The sequence below is a fragment of the Coptis chinensis genome, chromosome 2 (assembly GCF_015680905.1).
Source record: "Coptis chinensis isolate HL-2020 chromosome 2, ASM1568090v1, whole genome shotgun sequence".
Classification (NCBI taxonomy): domain Eukaryota; kingdom Viridiplantae; phylum Streptophyta; class Magnoliopsida; order Ranunculales; family Ranunculaceae; genus Coptis; species Coptis chinensis.
In genome coordinates this window covers 80,769,702-80,788,366 of record NC_141457.1, presented here as the reverse complement: position 1 = coordinate 80,788,366, position 18,665 = coordinate 80,769,702, and the positions used below count along the sequence as shown (strand labels likewise).

The 18,665-nt window shown below is 41.1% G+C and overlaps 2 protein-coding genes and 1 pseudogene across 2 annotated transcripts; 1 reads left to right on the top strand and 2 right to left on the bottom strand.

Moving 5' to 3' along the window:
* Positions 1–629: 629 nt before the first annotated feature.
* On the bottom strand, positions 630–2,009 carry LOC147518176 (uncharacterized). Its single transcript, XM_086593851.1, has one exon. The coding sequence runs from the start codon at positions 2,007–2,009 to the stop codon at positions 630–632; it is 1,380 nt and encodes a 459-aa protein (XP_086449977.1).
* Positions 2,010–6,741: 4,732 nt separating this feature from the next.
* On the top strand, positions 6,742–7,581 carry LOC147518175 (uncharacterized). Its single transcript, XM_086593850.1, has one exon. The coding sequence runs from the start codon at positions 6,742–6,744 to the stop codon at positions 7,579–7,581; it is 840 nt and encodes a 279-aa protein (XP_086449976.1).
* A 9,268-nt stretch (positions 7,582–16,849) lies between these two features.
* Positions 16,850–18,111, bottom strand: LOC147518174 (importin subunit beta-1 pseudogene; annotated as a pseudogene).
* Positions 18,112–18,665: the final 554 nt, after the last annotated feature.

The following is an 18,665-nucleotide window of genomic DNA, read 5'->3' as shown; positions in this document are numbered from 1 at the left end:
CATTAAAGAAGAAGCATAACCGAATAATGGTATACCTCACATGCTTTGGCAACACCGATCGTATCGCCATAGGAAGAAGTTGTTGCATTAGTCGGTGGCAATCATGAGATTTAAGACCATATAATTTCAAATCTTTCATTGAAACACAAGATTTGAAATTAGAACAATATCCATCCGGGACCTTCGGTTCAAAAGCAATTGTGTTACAAACTTCCTCTTTCTCTTCTCTAGATAATGTATAACATGCTGGCGGTAGGTAGAATCTTGTCCCTCTCTTCTCTGGTGCTAGTTCTTCCCTTAAGTGCATCTCTACAAGGTCAAGTCAGCTTTGAAGTGAATCCTTTGTTTTCAATGGAATGTTAAGCAAAGTCCCAATGATGCTATCACACACATTTTTCTCAATATGCATGACATCCAAGCTATGTCTCAAAAGCAAATGTCTCCAGTAAGGCAACTCAAAAAATATAGATCTCTTTTTCCAGTGACCTTCCTCATGATTTTTGTGTACACCATCATTTTTCCTCCGTTTTGGTGTTTCTGTATCCTTAGAACTTATTTGCTCCTTTCCCCTTTTTCTTTTCTTTGAATCTTTGGGCCTAATTCGCGCCTTCTCCTTCTTTGATTTTTTTTTACTTTCTAGCACTTTCTGGTGACTTTCCCCATGAGTTTTTGAAATGCTCAACTTTTGAGAAGATTTGCACCCCGTTCAATGATTCTGGACTTGATCGCAGCTCTTGCTTACCATTAAATGGTCTTTTCTCCTTCCGGTACCGATGGTTTTCTAGAAGCCATCTCCTGTGCGCTTGGTATACATTCTTCTTGCCGTGTTTCAATCCAATAGAATCTGTATTTTCGCCGCATACTGGACAAGCAAGATACCCCTTGACAGTACAACCAACTACGTTTCCAAAGGCGGGAAAATCACTGATTGTCCATAATAGCACAGCCCTAAGTATAAAGGATTCTTGCTTATAGGCATCATATGCCTCAACACCGGGCTGCCATAACAACTGAAGATCTTCAATCAAAGGTGCAAGATAAACATCAATGTTGTTACCAGGTTGGTGCGGACCTGATATCAACAATGTTAACATTAAGAACTTTCTCTTCATGCACAGCCATGGTGGCAAGTTGTAAGTCGCCAATATAACAGGCCAACAACTATGCCTGCTGCTAAGAGAACTGTGTGGATTGAAGCCATCGGCTGAAAGTGCAAATCGAAGACTTCTCGAATCAGCTGCAAACTCTGGCCAAGATTGATCGACATGTCTCCATGCTTGGGAATCAGCTGGGTGACTCATTTGACCATCAACTACCTCTCTTTCATTCGCATGCCATACCAAATTCTTCCCCATTTCAACAGATTGAAACATTTTTTTAAGTCTAGGGATTATTGGGAAATACCATAGTACTTTTGCTGGAACACTATAATTTTGGTCAGGATTATTCTTTTTCACCTTATACCTTGACGCTCCACATGTAGGACAAGTAGTTCTATCCTTGTTTATTAAACCTCTATAGATAATACAATCATTGAGACATGCGTGAATCTTCTCATGCTTTATTCCAAAAATAGACAAAGTTTCCTTCGCCTCTCTCATGGTCAAAGGCAGCTCATTGCAATCTGGGAGCATATCCTTAAACAGAGCCAACACCATAGAGAAGCTTTTATCAGACCACCCACTCATTGCCTTCACATTGAAAAGCTTAACCAGAGATGATAACTTGGTGTATTTTTTACACCCGTCGTACAAAGGTAAATCAGCTTCTTCAATCAGTTCACAAAGTTTTTCAGGGTTCCCCATGAAAGTCTCCTGAGTGGCCTCAAACATTTTTGCGATGTTTGCGGCCTCATCTAGTCCACCCTCATCAAAACCTTCCTCTGACTCCCTACTCGATGTTGACTCTTTTGGAGCATCTTCCCCATGCCACACCCATGTGCAATACGTCTGTTCAATCCTTTTCGTTCTCAGATGACGTCCCACCTCCACTATATCAAATTTGTACATATTCCCACATTCAATGCATGGACAGGGTATACAATTCTTACGTTTTGCATTATCAAAAGCAAATGTAAGAAACTATTTAACGCCTTCTACATATTCAGTAGAAAATATATCTCTCGACATCCATGACTTGTCCATCTCAGACTACCAAAACAAAATACGATAAGTCCTTATCGTCGACAAACAAGCAAATACGAAAATAGACTTAACTAAAAAATATAGTCTAGTTTAAAATGAAAAAACAAAAAATCATGTTAGATAACCATTTGTGAAACCCTGTATAGCCCCTAAAGTAAACCTTCTTTTCATAAACAAAAAAAAAACACTAACGACCACCTCAAATCAGGAATAAAACACAAATTGTAAAAAAAAAATCAAATCAAATGAAAACCCATACCTGGATATTGTTGTTTGATACACGTAGAAATCCTAATCACAATCAATTGAAATTCCCCTGTTCCAAAAAAAAATATTGGTATAAAACTCAAAACCCAAAACTTTTTACTGCAACAAGTTCAAAATCGAAGAGAGATAAAGAACTAACCTTGTCCGTCTTCAATTACCGCACTGAATTTTGGAGAGGTAATAAATTTTAGATCGGTAATGAGTGAAGAGAGAGTCGTGAGGTATTGATTTAGGTTGAGAGAGTCGTGAGGAATTGATTTAAGTTGAGAGAGTGAAGATAGAGTCGCGAAGTGTCTGTACCTATGAGAGTTTAAATTGAAAAAAGCTCGCGAAAGTGTTTTTTTTTCCGTGTGTCTGTACTCAGAGAATTTGAAGAGTTTGAACGAAGCGGGAGTTGAGTGAACGTGGGTGTGTCGTGTTTTTTGTTTTTAGTGGAGTTGTGGGCGTAGACCAAAAACTACCTAGGTCATATAATGGTCAAACGGTCACTTACGAGTCGGATAATACGTAACTATTTTAGTGAAATAGTCACAAATAGTTCTCCACACATATACACCTTCTTTAGAAAAAAACCATTTGTGACCGTTTCGAAAACGCACGTCACTAAAAACTTTTTAAAACAGTCACAAAAGCCCTTTTCTGCCATTTGTGACTGTTTCGAACAGAACAGTCACAAATACCATTTTAAAACAGTCACAAATGGTATAAAATTTGATTAATATATAACATAAAATATGAATATGATACTGAACTATCTTTTTCCTATTATTCAAATTAGTTTTTTAACCGTATTAGCTTGTAAAACATGCTTTATTATTTCTATTGCTAAGAGCAAATACAGCGAATAAATACCACAGTAGATTATGAAATTACCTCATAGATGATCTTATCTCTTATTAATAATCTGGAAAAGAAAATAAAAATTGTGTAAGTTTAAAAAAAAATCACTACGATACTTATGATAAGCCTGTATAAAACTTGTCAGTATAAAAAGTTTTTTTTTTTACCTTCTGCTACTGCATTGTGGTATACGGGAAGTTGTGTTGTTAAATTTATAAGGATCTATTGTGATATGGTTTTAGAAGTTTAGTTAAACTCATCTTTATTGTGTTTCTCTTTTATGAAAACTCTAAGTAGGAGTCCATTTGATATGTAGTCTTTGGTGAAAGGTGTAAATGGGTCTACCGAAGATACTTCATGGCAATTAGAGTCTTTTGTTAGAGTTGGTCACTATGCAACAATGTTTTGAGTCTTGTAAAGTTGTCTTTAGTCCCAGAGAAATGATTCAGCATGCACACTTGCTAACTGACTTATGGAAGTCTAATATTGATATGGGTTGTAATTTGGCTGTTCCCATGACAGTTCAAATCTCTTTCAGTCGAGTCCAGCACTCATTATATGAACTCCTTGCTATAAGCTAACAAATTATGTTTTTGGTCAAAAAAAAAAGAAAGAAAATGGGAGAGAGGTCGAGATACCTTTAATACACATTACTTCTTTCTTTTATCAATCCTTATTCTTTCGGTTCTAGTAAACATCATTTCCTTCATGAGCTGGCAAAAATCAATTGATTTCATCAGCCCACAGCCAGTAGCACGTTTAGATCACGATGATGACCATGTCTGGAAATAACACTGATAAACACCAGAACAGAGGACATACCACTACTTTGAAAGTGCTCTATGTTTGGCAATATCTATTAGCCCCACCTTACCATGTTAAAGATCATTTGCACAAAAAAAAACAGGTGAGCCCTGAAGTCAGAAGTTTAGGGCCTGTTTGTAATCAAAAGTTTAAATGTATGGAAGTTCCACTCATTTTCATTCAGGGTCATATTGGATTGAATCGTGGTTTCTAACAGATTTCTATGCTTTTAAGAGTTCCAATTCTTGATTTTCCGAAGTTCAACTTGATACAAATAAGCCATATGTTCCAACTCCTTAAATAGACAAATAGGTGGAGCAAAGTTGGAACTGCGAGAAGTTTAAGATTGTTATATGGATGTTGGCGAGCGAGCTTCCAAAGAGTAGAACCTTGGTTTAAAGACCCTTTAAACAATCCTAAATAAAGTCAAAACAGAAAATATCTCTGACTGTTATTGGCCGAGTTCATGAGCATGAATACATACATTCCTTTAGGTATTCTGCCAGAAATGTGACTGCTCACTGCACAGTATGTTGGTTAGCTCACTGCGCAGACCTAGACCGGTTATGACATGCATAAACACTATTTTGGAGTGCATAAATAAGGTCCACACAGGCACACACCCGATGCAACAGAGAACTGGTAAAATAAAAGGATTTCAAGCTAGGTGTAGGAGTTGCGTAAAAGTAGAAAATTTAGCTATAAAGACAATAAGAAACCACAATACTGTGAGCAACCAGTGGCTAGCCTATCAGCTAGTTAGCTTCAAAAATGATTTAGCAAAGTAAATCAAAGTTAGCTATTTAGTCACTCTGACTCTATATTTGTGTGTGCATATTTTAGCAAATAGATATGTAACACGTGGTAGCATCTTCGTAAGGCTCGGATATGGTCTTGGTGTGGGTAGAAAGTACCAGAACACACTTCAAGTCCAAATCCTCTTACTTCCTAGGTTCGGAAGTGAGACAAGAAGAAGAGGTTCGTGGACTTTGGAACTAGTTAGAGTTGTAGGTTCGTATAACCAACTCCTAACTATGAACTCTAAACCAAACTCAACTACTAGGTTCGAGCAGGTTAAGTGGGCTTTGGAACTAGTTGGAGTTGTAGGTTCGTATAACCAACTCCTAACTATGAACTCCAAATCCGGAGCTCAACTACTAGGCTCGGAGCTCTAACTACGACTCCGAACCTAAACATGTTTTTCTGTTATTTAAGTCAATAAAGGAGACCTATTTGACTTGGGAAACATGGGGCTTCTAGAAGAGTCAAGATGAGACTTAACAAGATACGGTCTCCTAGTTAAACACTAATTGGGAAACCTCATCTATTCATCAAGGTGATACTTAACAAGAGACAGTTTCCTAGTTAAACACTAATTGGGAAATCTCATCTATTCTTATAAATAGAATAGTTGAACTACGCTTTGAGTTTGATTCCTATACACAGGATACGTAGGCAGCCATTAAAGAACGTGGTTCAACTCATCATCTTCTAAATCTCTTCTTCTTATTGATTCAATACTTCTAGTTGTTCTTTGATCATCAACAAAATATTTGTGTTTCTTGATTAGGAAAAATCATCACACAATTGGCGCCGTCTGTGGGAAACTATACAGAATTGATTTGATTTCTTGGTCGAAATTTTTTCAGTTCTAAGTTCTCCTACCCACCGATTATTTTTTGGGTTGGTTGTTCTTTAAAAAATATATATATTTTTTCTTCACTCTGATTCAAAATCATGGTTACTACAAGAGCCAATGTGAATCAAAGTAACGAGGGGAATAACGAGATCAATAACCCACATGTTACTTCTCAAAGACAATCTGAACGTAGAGGAGATCGTCGTTTTGGACAGGGTCGTGAAGAAAATGAGCCTAACAACGATACTCCCCAATCTGCCATAACCAACCAAGCCATCATGGATGCTGTGATGGCTGAACGTGGTCGACAGGAGGCTCGTTTGCGTTTCTTACAAGACTACTACCACACGCAGGAGGGTCGTTCACCTCCAAGAGTGTTGCCTACTGATGGAAACGCGAGGGGGCAGTTCCGTCCACCGAGTCTCGACCCTGGTGAGGGTTACGTCCCTACACCTTATATACCTTACTTCACTGGGTATCATAGCGACCAACCAGATTCGAATTATAATCCAGAATTGGATCCCACCCAACACTCGAGCTCACACGGAACTGACTTCTTGGTATTCAAGTTCTCAAGGTGCGAGGATGGACGTCGAATGTGTTTGCCAGAATCCACAACTATTAAGGTCAACCTCGGCACGAAGAAGACTTTCAGTTTCAAGGGAACCTTCATTGCCTCGGAATCCCTCAGTTCCCCGATCCAGTTTTGCAAACTCCTCCACTCGATCTCGAGAACCGGAACCACGTTATCATCAAGATGAGAACTATGAGAGTCTAGGTCTGAGGTACAACAATGAGAGAACTCAAATTCATGAACCGACTACTCTTGCACAACTCAAGGCGCAAATATTAGAGGAACTACGAGGTTCGAAACCAACCAAGATGGATGAGTCAGTTGTTCGGTCAGCAATCGAGGGTGACATTGGAACCCCTTTTTCACGACATGTTATGAGTGGATACATCCCCCATGATTATAAACCACCGAAGTTCTCTAAATTTAATGGCAAAGGAGATCCAGTCTCTCATGTGCTCGGTTATCGTCAAGTAATGGTGGGTCTTTCTACGAAAGATCATTATTTGTGCCGGTATTTTGCTTCAAGTTTGACAGACTCGACACTCATCTGGTACACGAAGCTACCCAGGGGCAGCATTCACGAGTTTAAGGTGCTATCCATCAATTCCATTGCGAAATTCAGTTGCAACCGACCCTACATTAAAACCCGATGCATCTTTTTTGATATGAAAATCCGAAAGGACGAAGCGATCGGGGATTTCACCAAAAGATTTAACGAGGTTCAATTGCATGTTGACAACGTTGATGAGACCCTCGCCATTGTGGCCTTTAGAAAAGGATTAGATCCCGCTTCTGGTCTATACACGTCTTTGAAGAAAAAGAAGCCTACAAACATGACAGAGTTGCAGGCTCGGATTGATAAGTATGCGGAACTGGAAGAAGACCTATTGGACAGGGACTCTTCTCATAAAAGAGTGATAACCAGTGTCACCTCCGCTCCTGTTGGTAGGAGTTCTGATAGTCATTATGATAATAGGAAGTCCGAGGAACCACAGTCGGACCACAAGTCAGTCGACAGGAATTCCTATCCAGATAAGTCCAAGAGGCAAAAGGTTAGTGACACGTCAGGAAGTGAGCAACTACCCCCGCTGGATAGGGACTTTACCACTTTAACTCATCCTTATGAGGACATCTTCGATGCCATCAAGAACAAGAACATGTTAAAGAACCCTCCAAAGATGAAACCCGGTGCTATTGGAGCTAGGAATACAAACGTATACTGTAAGTTCCATAAACAGGCCGGTCATGGAACTAAGAATTGTAGGTCTCTTAAACATGGAATTCAGGATCTAAATGAGACCGAGGGTTACTAGATGAATATAAGGGTACTCGATTCAGAATACTACCGCAATTTCGACACCAATGTACACAATGTAGAGACAGGAACGAATAAGGTAGTGATTCACACGATCGCCGGGGCAATTCTAAACGCCCATTTGAAGAGTTGAGTAGTAGGCAAAGGCAAAGGTACCCGGGGAAAAGACAGTGAAGCATTTGCGAAGCATTAACAATGTCACTTCCAAACCGACCAAGGAATCTAACTCCAGCGGTTGTTTTCACCGATGACGACGCCAAAAAGGGTTTTCTTTTCCACACTCGGATCGTTGGTTACGTCCTTAGAAGTTCTTTGGGTGTGATATGCATAGGATCCTCATCGACCACAGGAGTTCTGCAGAGATATACTTTACTATCATGCTTTCAAACAAATTCCGATTCTAGAAACGGAACTTCATCCCGTGAAATCTTCTTTGTATGGATTTAATGGTGACATGGCCGATGCAGTAGGAGAGATTGAATTGACAGTCAAAGCTGCTGACGTCGCTCTAAATGTCAACTTCACGATTGTCAGGGGAGTTACGCAATATAATGCTATTCTTGGTAGGAGTTGGCTTCATCGCTTGAAAGCGGTTCCAAGTACTTACCACCAAACCTTGAAGTTCCCTCACCAAGGCAATATCGCGGGTGATCAAAGGAGATCAACAAGCTTCCAAGCGATGCTATGCAGCTCTTCTAAAAAATGGTTCAGGAACTGCTCCAATAACACTGGGGGCAGGTTCGGTACCTGCCAAATAGCAATTACAGAACGAGTCTCCCTCTCAAGACATAGTGTTGGCAGCTTTGGATATAATTCCATTAGATTCTATAGGGCGGATGAGAGGAGGACTCCCCAACATTAGAACCGGTTGACGGTTTCGACATAGGAGATGGTTCGAACCTTGACGAAGTCTCAATTGGCACCATGTTGGACCGAAGACTAGAGAAGAGTTGATAAATTTCTTACAAGAATTCGAGATGTATTTGCTTGGAGTTATGAGGATATGCCGGAATTGATCCCCTCCGCCGCCATAAGCTCAATTTGGATCCGATCGTCGTGCGTTAAGCGTAAACTTAGAAAGATGGGTCTCGAACGCGTCGAGGCTATCGACAAAGAGGTGGATAAATTGCTTAAGGCTAAGTACATCGAAAGATCACATACCCTACTTGGATCTCTAACGTTGTAGCTGTTAAGAAAAAGAATGGGAACTGGCTTAACGTGTGTCGATTATAACGGATGTGAACAAGCACCGTAAAAGGATTGTTTTCCTCTTCCTCGTATTGACACATTGGTCGATGCCACCGCAGGACATGAGATCTTCTCTTTGTGGACGGCTTTTCGGTTACAACAGATACTCTCATGTACCCCCGATCAAGAGCATACTACTTTCATCACGCACGGGGAACATATTGTTATCGGGTTATGCCTTTGGTTTAAAAATGCAGGGGGCAACGTACCAACGCTTGGTCACAACGATGTTCAAAGATCATATCGGTGATTTTGTCGAAGTCTATGTTGACGACCTCCTGATCAAAAGTAAACAGAAGTCTGATCATCTTATACACCTTCGTGCGTCTTTCCAGATCCTGAGGAAGTATCGGATGAAACTTAACCCAGTTAAATGTACCTTCGGTGTTACCTCCGGGAAATTCTTAGGACATCTGGTTACTAAACGTGGAATTGAAGCTAACCCGGACCAGATCAAAGCTATTCTTGATATGCCTTCTCCAAGGTCTCCGAAAGAGGTACAGCGGTTGGCTGGGCGTCTTGCCGCACTTAACAGGTTCATTAGTAGAAGTTCGGATAAGTGTCGGTTCCGTACAAGTTACTAAGGAAGAATATAACGCTTTTATTGGGTGACGAATGTGAGATGGCTTTTAGGGACTTAAAAAGTTATTTGTCCTCCCCTCCCGTGCTCACTACCCCGAAGCAAGGAGACGTTTTAGGATTATACTTAGCCTCTTCCGAGCATGGCATCAGCGCTGTATTAGTACGAATTGATGAGAGGAATATCGAAAAGCCTGTCTACTTTGTTAGTAGAGCCCTCCTAGATGCCGAAACACGATATCCGAAGATTGAGAGAATAGCACTAGCTCTAATCTTTGCTGCTGAGAAGCTACGACCATACTTCCAAGCACACACCATCAGAGTCATCACTGAGTATCCTTTGAAGTCGGTCTTGGCAAGACCAGATAGGGCAGGATGTCTCTTGAAATAGTCCATTCAATTAGGGGAATTTGACATTATTTATGTGCCGAGAATTTCTGAGAAGGGGCAAGCTTTGGCTGAGTTCTTGATCGATTTTCCTCTAGATACCTCAGCCTCGGCAACGGTAGCAGATTCAGAAAAGTCACCTCCTGCTTTTATGGAGTTAGACGAACCTAACTCACTTCCTCATAGTCAGGTTCGACCTTGGAGTCATATCCCAGGTTGGAAGTTGTTCATAGATGGATCTTCCAATGACCAAGGAGCAGGTATTGGTGCGGTACTCTTGACTCCAGATAACACTAAGTTAGAAAAATCAGTGCATTTGGGGTTCAAGGCATCTAACAACGAAACTGAGTATGAAGTTATGCTAGCGGGCTTGTCTATGACATTAAACTTAGGAGTACGACATCTCACAGTATTCAGCGACTCTCAATTAGTTGTGCAACAGATTGAGGGTGGTTACGAAGCTCGAGACCCTCGTATGGCTCAATACTTGGAGTTGGTTAGATCTCTTACTTCTCATTTTGAAGATCTAAATTCATTAATTTGCCTAGACTGGACAACAGGCATGCCGATTCACTTGCCTACTTAGCTTCTTTGCTTGGGGATATTGAAGCTCGTTCCATTCCCGTCGAATATCAGTCAGCGCCTAGTATTGAAAAAGAATTAGTTTGTCTTGTGGCTCCAATTTTGCAACTTCCAGTGAGGACCTGGATGGATCCGTATCGTTCTTATCTTTTAGATGACACTCTTCCGGTAGAGAAGACAGAAGCACAGAAGTTGTTAGCCAAAGTGGGACGTTATTTACTTGTTGGTGAGAACTTGTATAAGAAGTCTTACTTAGGACCTCACCTGCGATGTGTTACTCATGCCGAGGCTCATACTTTACTTGAAGAGATACACTCGGGCGAATGTGGAAATCATGCTGGGGGCAGATCTTTGGTACTCAAGATACTCCGGCAGGGGTACTTTTGGCCTTATATGCTTAAAGATGCGGACGCTTATGTCCGGAAGTGTGATGCTTGCCAAAGACATGCTAACTACATCCATGTTCCAGCCGAAGAACTCCATCCTCTGGCATCTCCGTGGCCATTCGCTCAATGGGGAATGGACATTGTTGGTCCTCTACCTATAGCTCCTGGTAACATGAAGTTCCTTTTAGTTGCAACAGATTATTTTACTAAGTGGATAGAGGCAGTCCCTTTAGCGAATATCAGGGAGGTTGATGTCATGAAGTTCATCTGGAACAATATCATTTGCAGGTTCGGATTACCTAAAGTCATTCTTTCTGATAATGGGACACAATTTCGGGGCACCAAAACACACGCTTTTTGCCGAGATTGGGGCATTGTGCAACTTTTCTCTTCTCCTGGATATCCTCAAGGTAACGGTCAGGCGGAAGCCTCTAACCGCGTTATTTTGGATAATTTAAAATGGAAACTCATGGAGAGAAGCGGATTGTGGGTTAAGGAGTTGCCTAAAGTACTTTGGGCCTACCGAACAACTCCTCGATGTTCGATTGGAGAATCACCTTTCACTCTCACTTATGGTACCGAAGCTGTCCTTCCTACTGAGATGAGGGTCACTACCCAGAAGTCAGATTTAGTACTCAGCCTCGACAATGAGGAAATTCTTTGTCGGGAATTAGACTTGTTGGATGAAAAAAGAGAATCTGCAGCCTTACGACTGGCATCTTATCAGCACCAGCTGAAAAGGTCTTTTGATAAAAGAGTACGACCTCGATCTTTCAAGGAAGGGGATTTGGTCCTCCGTATGGACCCCGTGCCTAAGAAATTAGGAGCTAATTGGGAAGGTCCATATGTCGTTGATAGGATAGTTGGCAATGGTAGTTACTATCTTAAATCCATGGATGGTGAAGTTTTTGTTAAACCTTGGAATACTGCAAACTTGCGCAAGTATTTTCAATAGTAGTTATCTTTCTCTTTGTTAGAGTGTTACCCATGGAACACTGCGAATTTCCGCAAGTATTTTTAATAAAAGTTATCTTTCTCTTTTCAGAGTGTTGTTTCTTTTAATTTATTATTTTTATGTTGGGATACTTTTTGGATGTTGGGTACGAGATCCCATATGTTGGCCACACTTGTACCAGAACCTTAAGAAAGCTTTCTTTGGGTAATGAGTGAAAGATCTCATATGTTGTTCCATGTGTGTACTTAAGAAAGTTTACACTTAGCTTGGATTTTATCTAGCTAAGCGCAATTCTAATGCCTTATGCTTATAAGTGTCGTTTTATGCATTAGATATCAGATCATTTAAGGACTCTACAGGAAATAATACAGGGGCACACCCTACGTTCCTACAAAGTCTTATTTCTTAACAAAACTAAAGGTATTTACAGGAATTGACACAGGGACAAACCCTATTTTCCTACAAAACCTTGTTTTTCTAAGATTCGGAATATGAATTTGTATAAAATATAATTCAACACTTTTGTCATTTTCCCTCAATGGTCGAATGTGCAACCATCGTATGACAGAAAAGTAGGGCATCTGTGTATACATATTTATGCAAATAAGGAGAAAAGAACACCACTTCCTAGCTAGCCTGGAACTTCACGTTTGGAACTTGTCCAAGTTCCAAACTCCACTTCCTAGCTAGTTAGGAACTCCACGTTCGAAACTCTACTTCCTAACTAGTCTGGAACTCCACGTTCGGAACTTGTCCAAGTTCGGAATTTCATTTCCTAGCTAGTCAGGAACTCCACGTTTGATAGCACGCATACTTGATTATTTTGAATCAAATTTAGCAAAGTTTCACTCAAAATAAATACTCAAGTATAGCTAATCAAAAGTCAATTACTAATAGATAAGTAAATTGCAACTTAATAGCATTTTAAGGATTTACTTATCGGGACGTAATCGGTTTCTTCAGAGCTACTTCTGCGCGAGTTATCGGTCAATTCCTCCCGCCTCATGCACATCATCATCATGGTCTTCTTCAGAACCTACTTCCAAACCTTCCCCCTCGGAACCTTGTTGATACTTTTGTGAGGCCAAATCATCCTTTAACTTCTCTTGAAGTTTGTCAACATCAATCTCAAGATCGGGATACAGGACGTCATCATCATGAGGGAAGGTTCCAGATGCCCAAGCTTGATCGAGTTTCTCACCATATCGCTTGTCGTACTCTGGTTCAAGAATGTCAAGCACGCGACAAGCGGTGGAGATACCATTCTTGTATGCTTCAGAACTGACCACATCAACTAGCTCGGTGTAGAATTCGTTCACCTCCTTTACACTCCTTTCAGGAACTTCGAGAATCAGAACTGGGGCAAGCAAGGAATTGGAAGGAGATGCAAGTTGATCTCTCAGTAGCTCAAGCTCTGCGTTAGCTTTGCTTAGTGATTCTCCCAATTCCCTATTTATCAACTGAGAGCCTATCAACTCTAGTTCTGTCAACGCGGCACTTTTGTTAACTCCGGATAGCTCGGATTTTAAAGGGTCCAGGTTCTTTTTGTAAAGCCGTGGCTTTATCCTCATAATACATCTTCGATTCTTCAACGTTGCAAACTCGCCATTCAAACGGTTTCGATCAGCTTGCCATGCCTCACGACAGCCGTCATAGTGGGAAGCTCGTTCGGCTAAGTTGTTTTTTACTTTAAGAACTTCTTGATGCTCAAGTTTGGTGAATTCAAGGTCTCTTTCAAGATTCTTGTTCTTCTCTCTAGTCTTTCTAAGATCTCTCTGAACGGCTCTGACCTACTCAATCTCATCGGCTAGGCTTTCATTCTTCCTCTTGCTTATATCATAATCACATTCTAATCTTTTAATCTTTTGGTTGGATATGAGGAGTTGCTTCGTCAAGTCACCTTTCTCTCTTGTGAATTTATCCACTTTATCCTGATTCTTACACAATGAGCATAAGTCGTGGACGATCCATGCCATGCTAGCAAAGTGCGGAAGAATTACAATTTATGTATCGAGGAGCTAGTGTATATAAACAAAAAGACAACCGGAAACGATGTCAGGAATTGAAGTACAAAATGGTTACCTTCAACATATGTCAACACATTCGTTCCAGCTGCCCGTTCGCGAAAGTACTCTTTTATGTTTTGCTTTCTCTTTGGGAAGCCTCATAGATTCAACCAATCCCAAAGCAACTCCAGGGTCCTTAAGCGTATCTTGGTCAGTAATCAAGGGATTATCTGGTAATCCAAGCACTCTCGGAACTGGAACAAATGGGTTTGGAGTAAGTTTAGAGTTCAAAGATGTCGATTTAGTCTTTTTCCTTAAGCGAATGTCCTCATCTTGGGAAATTGGAGAAGGAGATTTCCTTTTATTCGACTCAATGGATGGAACACGGTTATTGTCAGATACAATACTGGTAGAGTAGGTTTGCTCCACATTTTCGAGGTTAGTTATCAATTCGGATCGGATTGCATGAAGTCCACATTTTCAATATCGGTCAAAGGGAACTTCGACATTACTATCTACCCCATAGTGTCACCACCCACTTCAACATTTGACTTATTTGTATCATAAACGAAAGTTGAAGGTTCGGTGTTTCCACTTTGTACTCTTGATTCCCCGAGGATTGAACGCACTCTAGACTTTCGGTTCTAATGGGATTTTCATCTTCATCGAGAATGATAGCGTTGGAAGCTTGCCCAATTCCTCGATTCGGTATGTTTTTTTCTTATAGCCTTACTTACCCCTTCAAGAACGGCGACAACCTCGGGAGGAGGTTTATTTGATTTGCTTTCGGAGCTCCCTTTTTATGATAGAATTTGACTTGGAAATAAGACCAAGGACCTTCTTTGCCATAAAGGCCTCCCTTGGGTGCGAAGTTGTAGCAGTTTCGGGGTTCCACCCACATACCCAACTCCGGGCTCCAAAGCTTGCAACTCCATTGGTGACATAGTCGATACTCGAGATTAATAATGGGTCCGGAACTATGGACGCAGGCGTTTCGGAGTTTGGGAGTGCAATAAGGGCTATCACAAAGATCTCGTTCCCACGTAGTTAGAGGCGGAGTCCCACGTCCACTCTCTCCTTTGACAAAGAAAAGCGGACCGGATCCTCTTTCGATTATTATCAAAGGTGACATCACCCCATTCACCATCGGTTACCACGAGATAGCATATTTACGCCAAGTAGTCATCGTTGTTTTACCTTCATTATAATATGACAGCGTTCAACTCTGGTTTAGCGAAAGAGTGCAATCTCCATTATTTAGGATCATCAGTTTATAGAAGTATGATATCACTCCGCAAGTCACCAATATATTGTGCTTTTGGCCCAAAAAGTGGATGTTTTTTACATTGCGAACAAACCAAGGCATTACTCTGTTGATCGAGACTTGGAAGTACTCAAGGGCATCTGCCATAAACGAAGGCAAGGGAGTCGGAGTCCAAACTTTCAATAGTCCAAGGAATATCAAGGGATTTTCATCGGTTCCAAGGTCGGCAGTCCATGGATATTCAATTTTGATTTCTTTTGGAATTGCAAATGTGTTACGGATCTTTTCCAAATCCGAAATATCACCGAATGGGATAATATTCCAGTCAAAAGTGGGGATTTTAGTTTTCGGCGCGGACGAAAGAGAAACATCGGTAATTGCTTTATAACCTGGAACTGCTATAGCAATTGAACCTGAAACGGCATTGCCCTAGTACTGAATCCAAAACTGCATTGCTATTTAAAGGACCCGAAGCTGATGGGTGAGACATTGAAAGTAAAACTTTAGACAGAAAAACGTGGCTGTTGACACCTTGACACCCAAAGCTTCAAGTTCTTCTACACAAACCTTAGCACACTTTGAACTCAATCTCTCAATCAATCAAAGAAAGTACAGGTTCAACACCTTGTGTGCGGTAGTCCGCTAATGGAGAAATTATCACGAGAAAAGTCTAACTATAAATTTGAGGTGGTAATGGAGGCTCACTGAGGAGGTTTATATAGTGTTGAGAACTCTAAAAGGGGTTATACAAATAGAAAGAGAAAAGGAGTTCAGAGGGAAACGAATTCAAGGAAGGCTTCAACAAGTATAAAGATTCTCTTTATTCTCTCTTCCGGATGACTCAATTCGGATAAGTAGTGGGTTTCACATCATCTCGATGACTCAATTCGGATGACTCAATTCGGATAAGTAGTGGGCTTCACATCTCGATGACTCAATTCGGATGAGTAGTTTGCAACAAGCTATTAGAATCCGATGACTCAATTCGGATGAGTAGTTTGCAACAAGCTATTAGAGTAATCCCGATGATGGGGCGTTTAAGACTACTACGGTTGAGACTACGAATCTGGCGGATTTGTTGGATTAAACGAGATAAGGATATGTTGGATGCTAAGTATTAGGAGATTAGTATGTATAAAGGCTGCTTTAGAAGGGAGGAAAGGGGAGTTGGCGGATGGAGAGATGGATAGAGATGATGATTTGAAAATTCAGATTGGGAATAAACCGAGGAGGGATCGTTCTTGGCGTTTAGAGCTCTTTGTAAGTCGTCTATGAAGGCGCCTCGAAAAGAGGCGTTGACCGATCCTACGTTGATGCGTGGGAAGATTGTTGGAGCTTTTGAAGATTTTATTAGAGAATCTTTGGAGCTATCTTTAGGACTAGTGACAGGTTTTTGGGTCTTGTTAAGCGGTACTTATGTCTATCCTTGTTGAAGAAACGGTGCTTCTACCCTTATGATCGTTTTTCAGCTTTCGTGTTCCATATTTATTAGCTTGGTATCAAGATTTAGAGCTGGATTGAAGGCAGAAATTGGTGTATTCTTTCCTATGATAGTTCTCAGAGTCTTAGAAAATGTTGCTCTACCAAATTTTCAGCAGAAGATGATAGTACTCAAGTTTTTGGAAAAGCTTTGTGTTGATTCACAGATCTTGGTGGATATTTTCATAAATTATGATTGTGATGTCAATTCATCTAACATATTTGAGAGGATGGTCAACGGACTCCTGAAAACTGCTCAAGGTGTTCTCTTTGGAGTTGCTACTAGCTTGTTGTCGCTCTCGCCTATGTTCTTGCATATTACGTGATATTGTTAAACACGGATGAGTAGTTTGCAACAAGATCTTCTTGAGTTTCATGAACTAACGACGGATGCATGTACTTGAGCGTTGCCGGGTGCATATGGCATCGATCGCGTGTCTTTGGAGAATTCTTGAAACCACGGAAGATCCCGAGGATTCGTCACCAAAGCATGAAAAGATCGGAGGCTTTACTGATCGATGCAACCGGTTGTTGGACAAGTCCTTAAGAAGTTGTGTCATGATACCATCACAAGAAGGTAAAATTTTATCCTCCGTGGCCCTGCATATATCGCCAACAACACCAACTGTGATGGCACAAACCTAATACTCTTCAAAATTCTGAAGGCCCATCTCAAGATATTTATAAAACTTCGGGCATGTATTTTGCAAAAGTGGGCCCACAGGTGTAAGCAAGAGCTCCAATGGCAAGCATGGCTTCTTCATGCACCGTGTGGCACTTCGCAATCAAAGACCCTAAGGAATAGGGTCATCATCTGGTCAGCGCATCTTTGCATAAATAAATATTTTGTTGCATCGGATGCTCCTAATTTACTGTATGAACACCGCAAACAAAGCCAGAGAAGACCTTGCAACTCTGCTGTCTCTCCTTCTCATTAGATGCCGATTCATTGCCTCGAGCGTTTTGTGAAGCTCCATCATTATGAGAGGAACAAGTTGCAAAACCATGGGAGCGATCTCATCGATAGCAGACCTCACAACTTCATTTAATGCCTCATAAGCGCCGGTTCGGGCGTGACTCTCCGGCATCTTCTCTGTGGGACACATCGAGAAGTGCTTGGACAATGTCCCTGGAAAAAGGAGTCAAGGGGAGGACAACGAGCCTGAATCCTCATAACATTGGGCAAGAAAATAAAGAGCACCGCAGGCTTTCTCAAAGCAACATTTGGAGCATCTTTCATACTCGGACAAGAAGCTGTGACAACAATTTTGTCGGTTTCAGCGCGGGGTAACTATGGCACTTTCCATCGTTGAGCCATGAAGGAATTCAAATATCCTTCCAAGTGTCCAGGCAGTAGTGTCCTTCACATGGTTATTAGGATCTTTCATCAAAGCGCTAAGCATGAAACTTAGGCGACATTCACAATAGAAGTGAGCTTGTCGGGAGATGGTCCCTCCATGATCGAACCAAATGCATATGTAGCTGCTTCCCTTTGCCTCCAATCTGCTTTTGTTATGTTCTCCTCAATAAATGGCATGACAAGTGGGACAATATCGTCTCCCACAGTCCGTGCAACCAAACCCAAGCAAGTTCCTCCAGCCATTGCAAGGTTCCAAGCCCCTTCATCCCGATCCCGAGCCATTGCAAATCGGTAGCATCTAAGACAGAAATCGAGTAGGATCTTTATGAATGAGTTAAGCTCATGACGGTTGCTGCAAGTGAGAATACCCCACCACCATAATCTTTTGCTCTTTTGAAGATAATACAAAGGCAATGAGTGTGGTTTTTTTGTTTTGACACTTTGACTTTTTGTTGTCAATTCGGATTTGTAAGCTGCGATTTGATTTCCACCTCGAAACCAAGTGAAGAAAGAACATAAACAAGTTCTGAGTTCGGTTATGGGCTTATGGGATGTGAGCCCAAGTTCAAGGGTCCATGTCCGGACCTTAAAAAAAAAAAAAAAAAAAGAGTTACACTTACGGGTTATATAATATGAACGTGTCCGAACCTAAATGAGTTTCCTGTTCAACAATTAACGTTTCGCAAGGCTCGGTTCCAGGTTGCACTTGCAGGAGTTCAAGTCCGGGTCATCACAAGGCATTGTATGTCCGGATTTCACCAGGTTCCTAATGTTCAAGTCCGGATCATCACAAGGCATGGTAGGACCGGTTTTCACCAGGTTAGGCCTAATATACA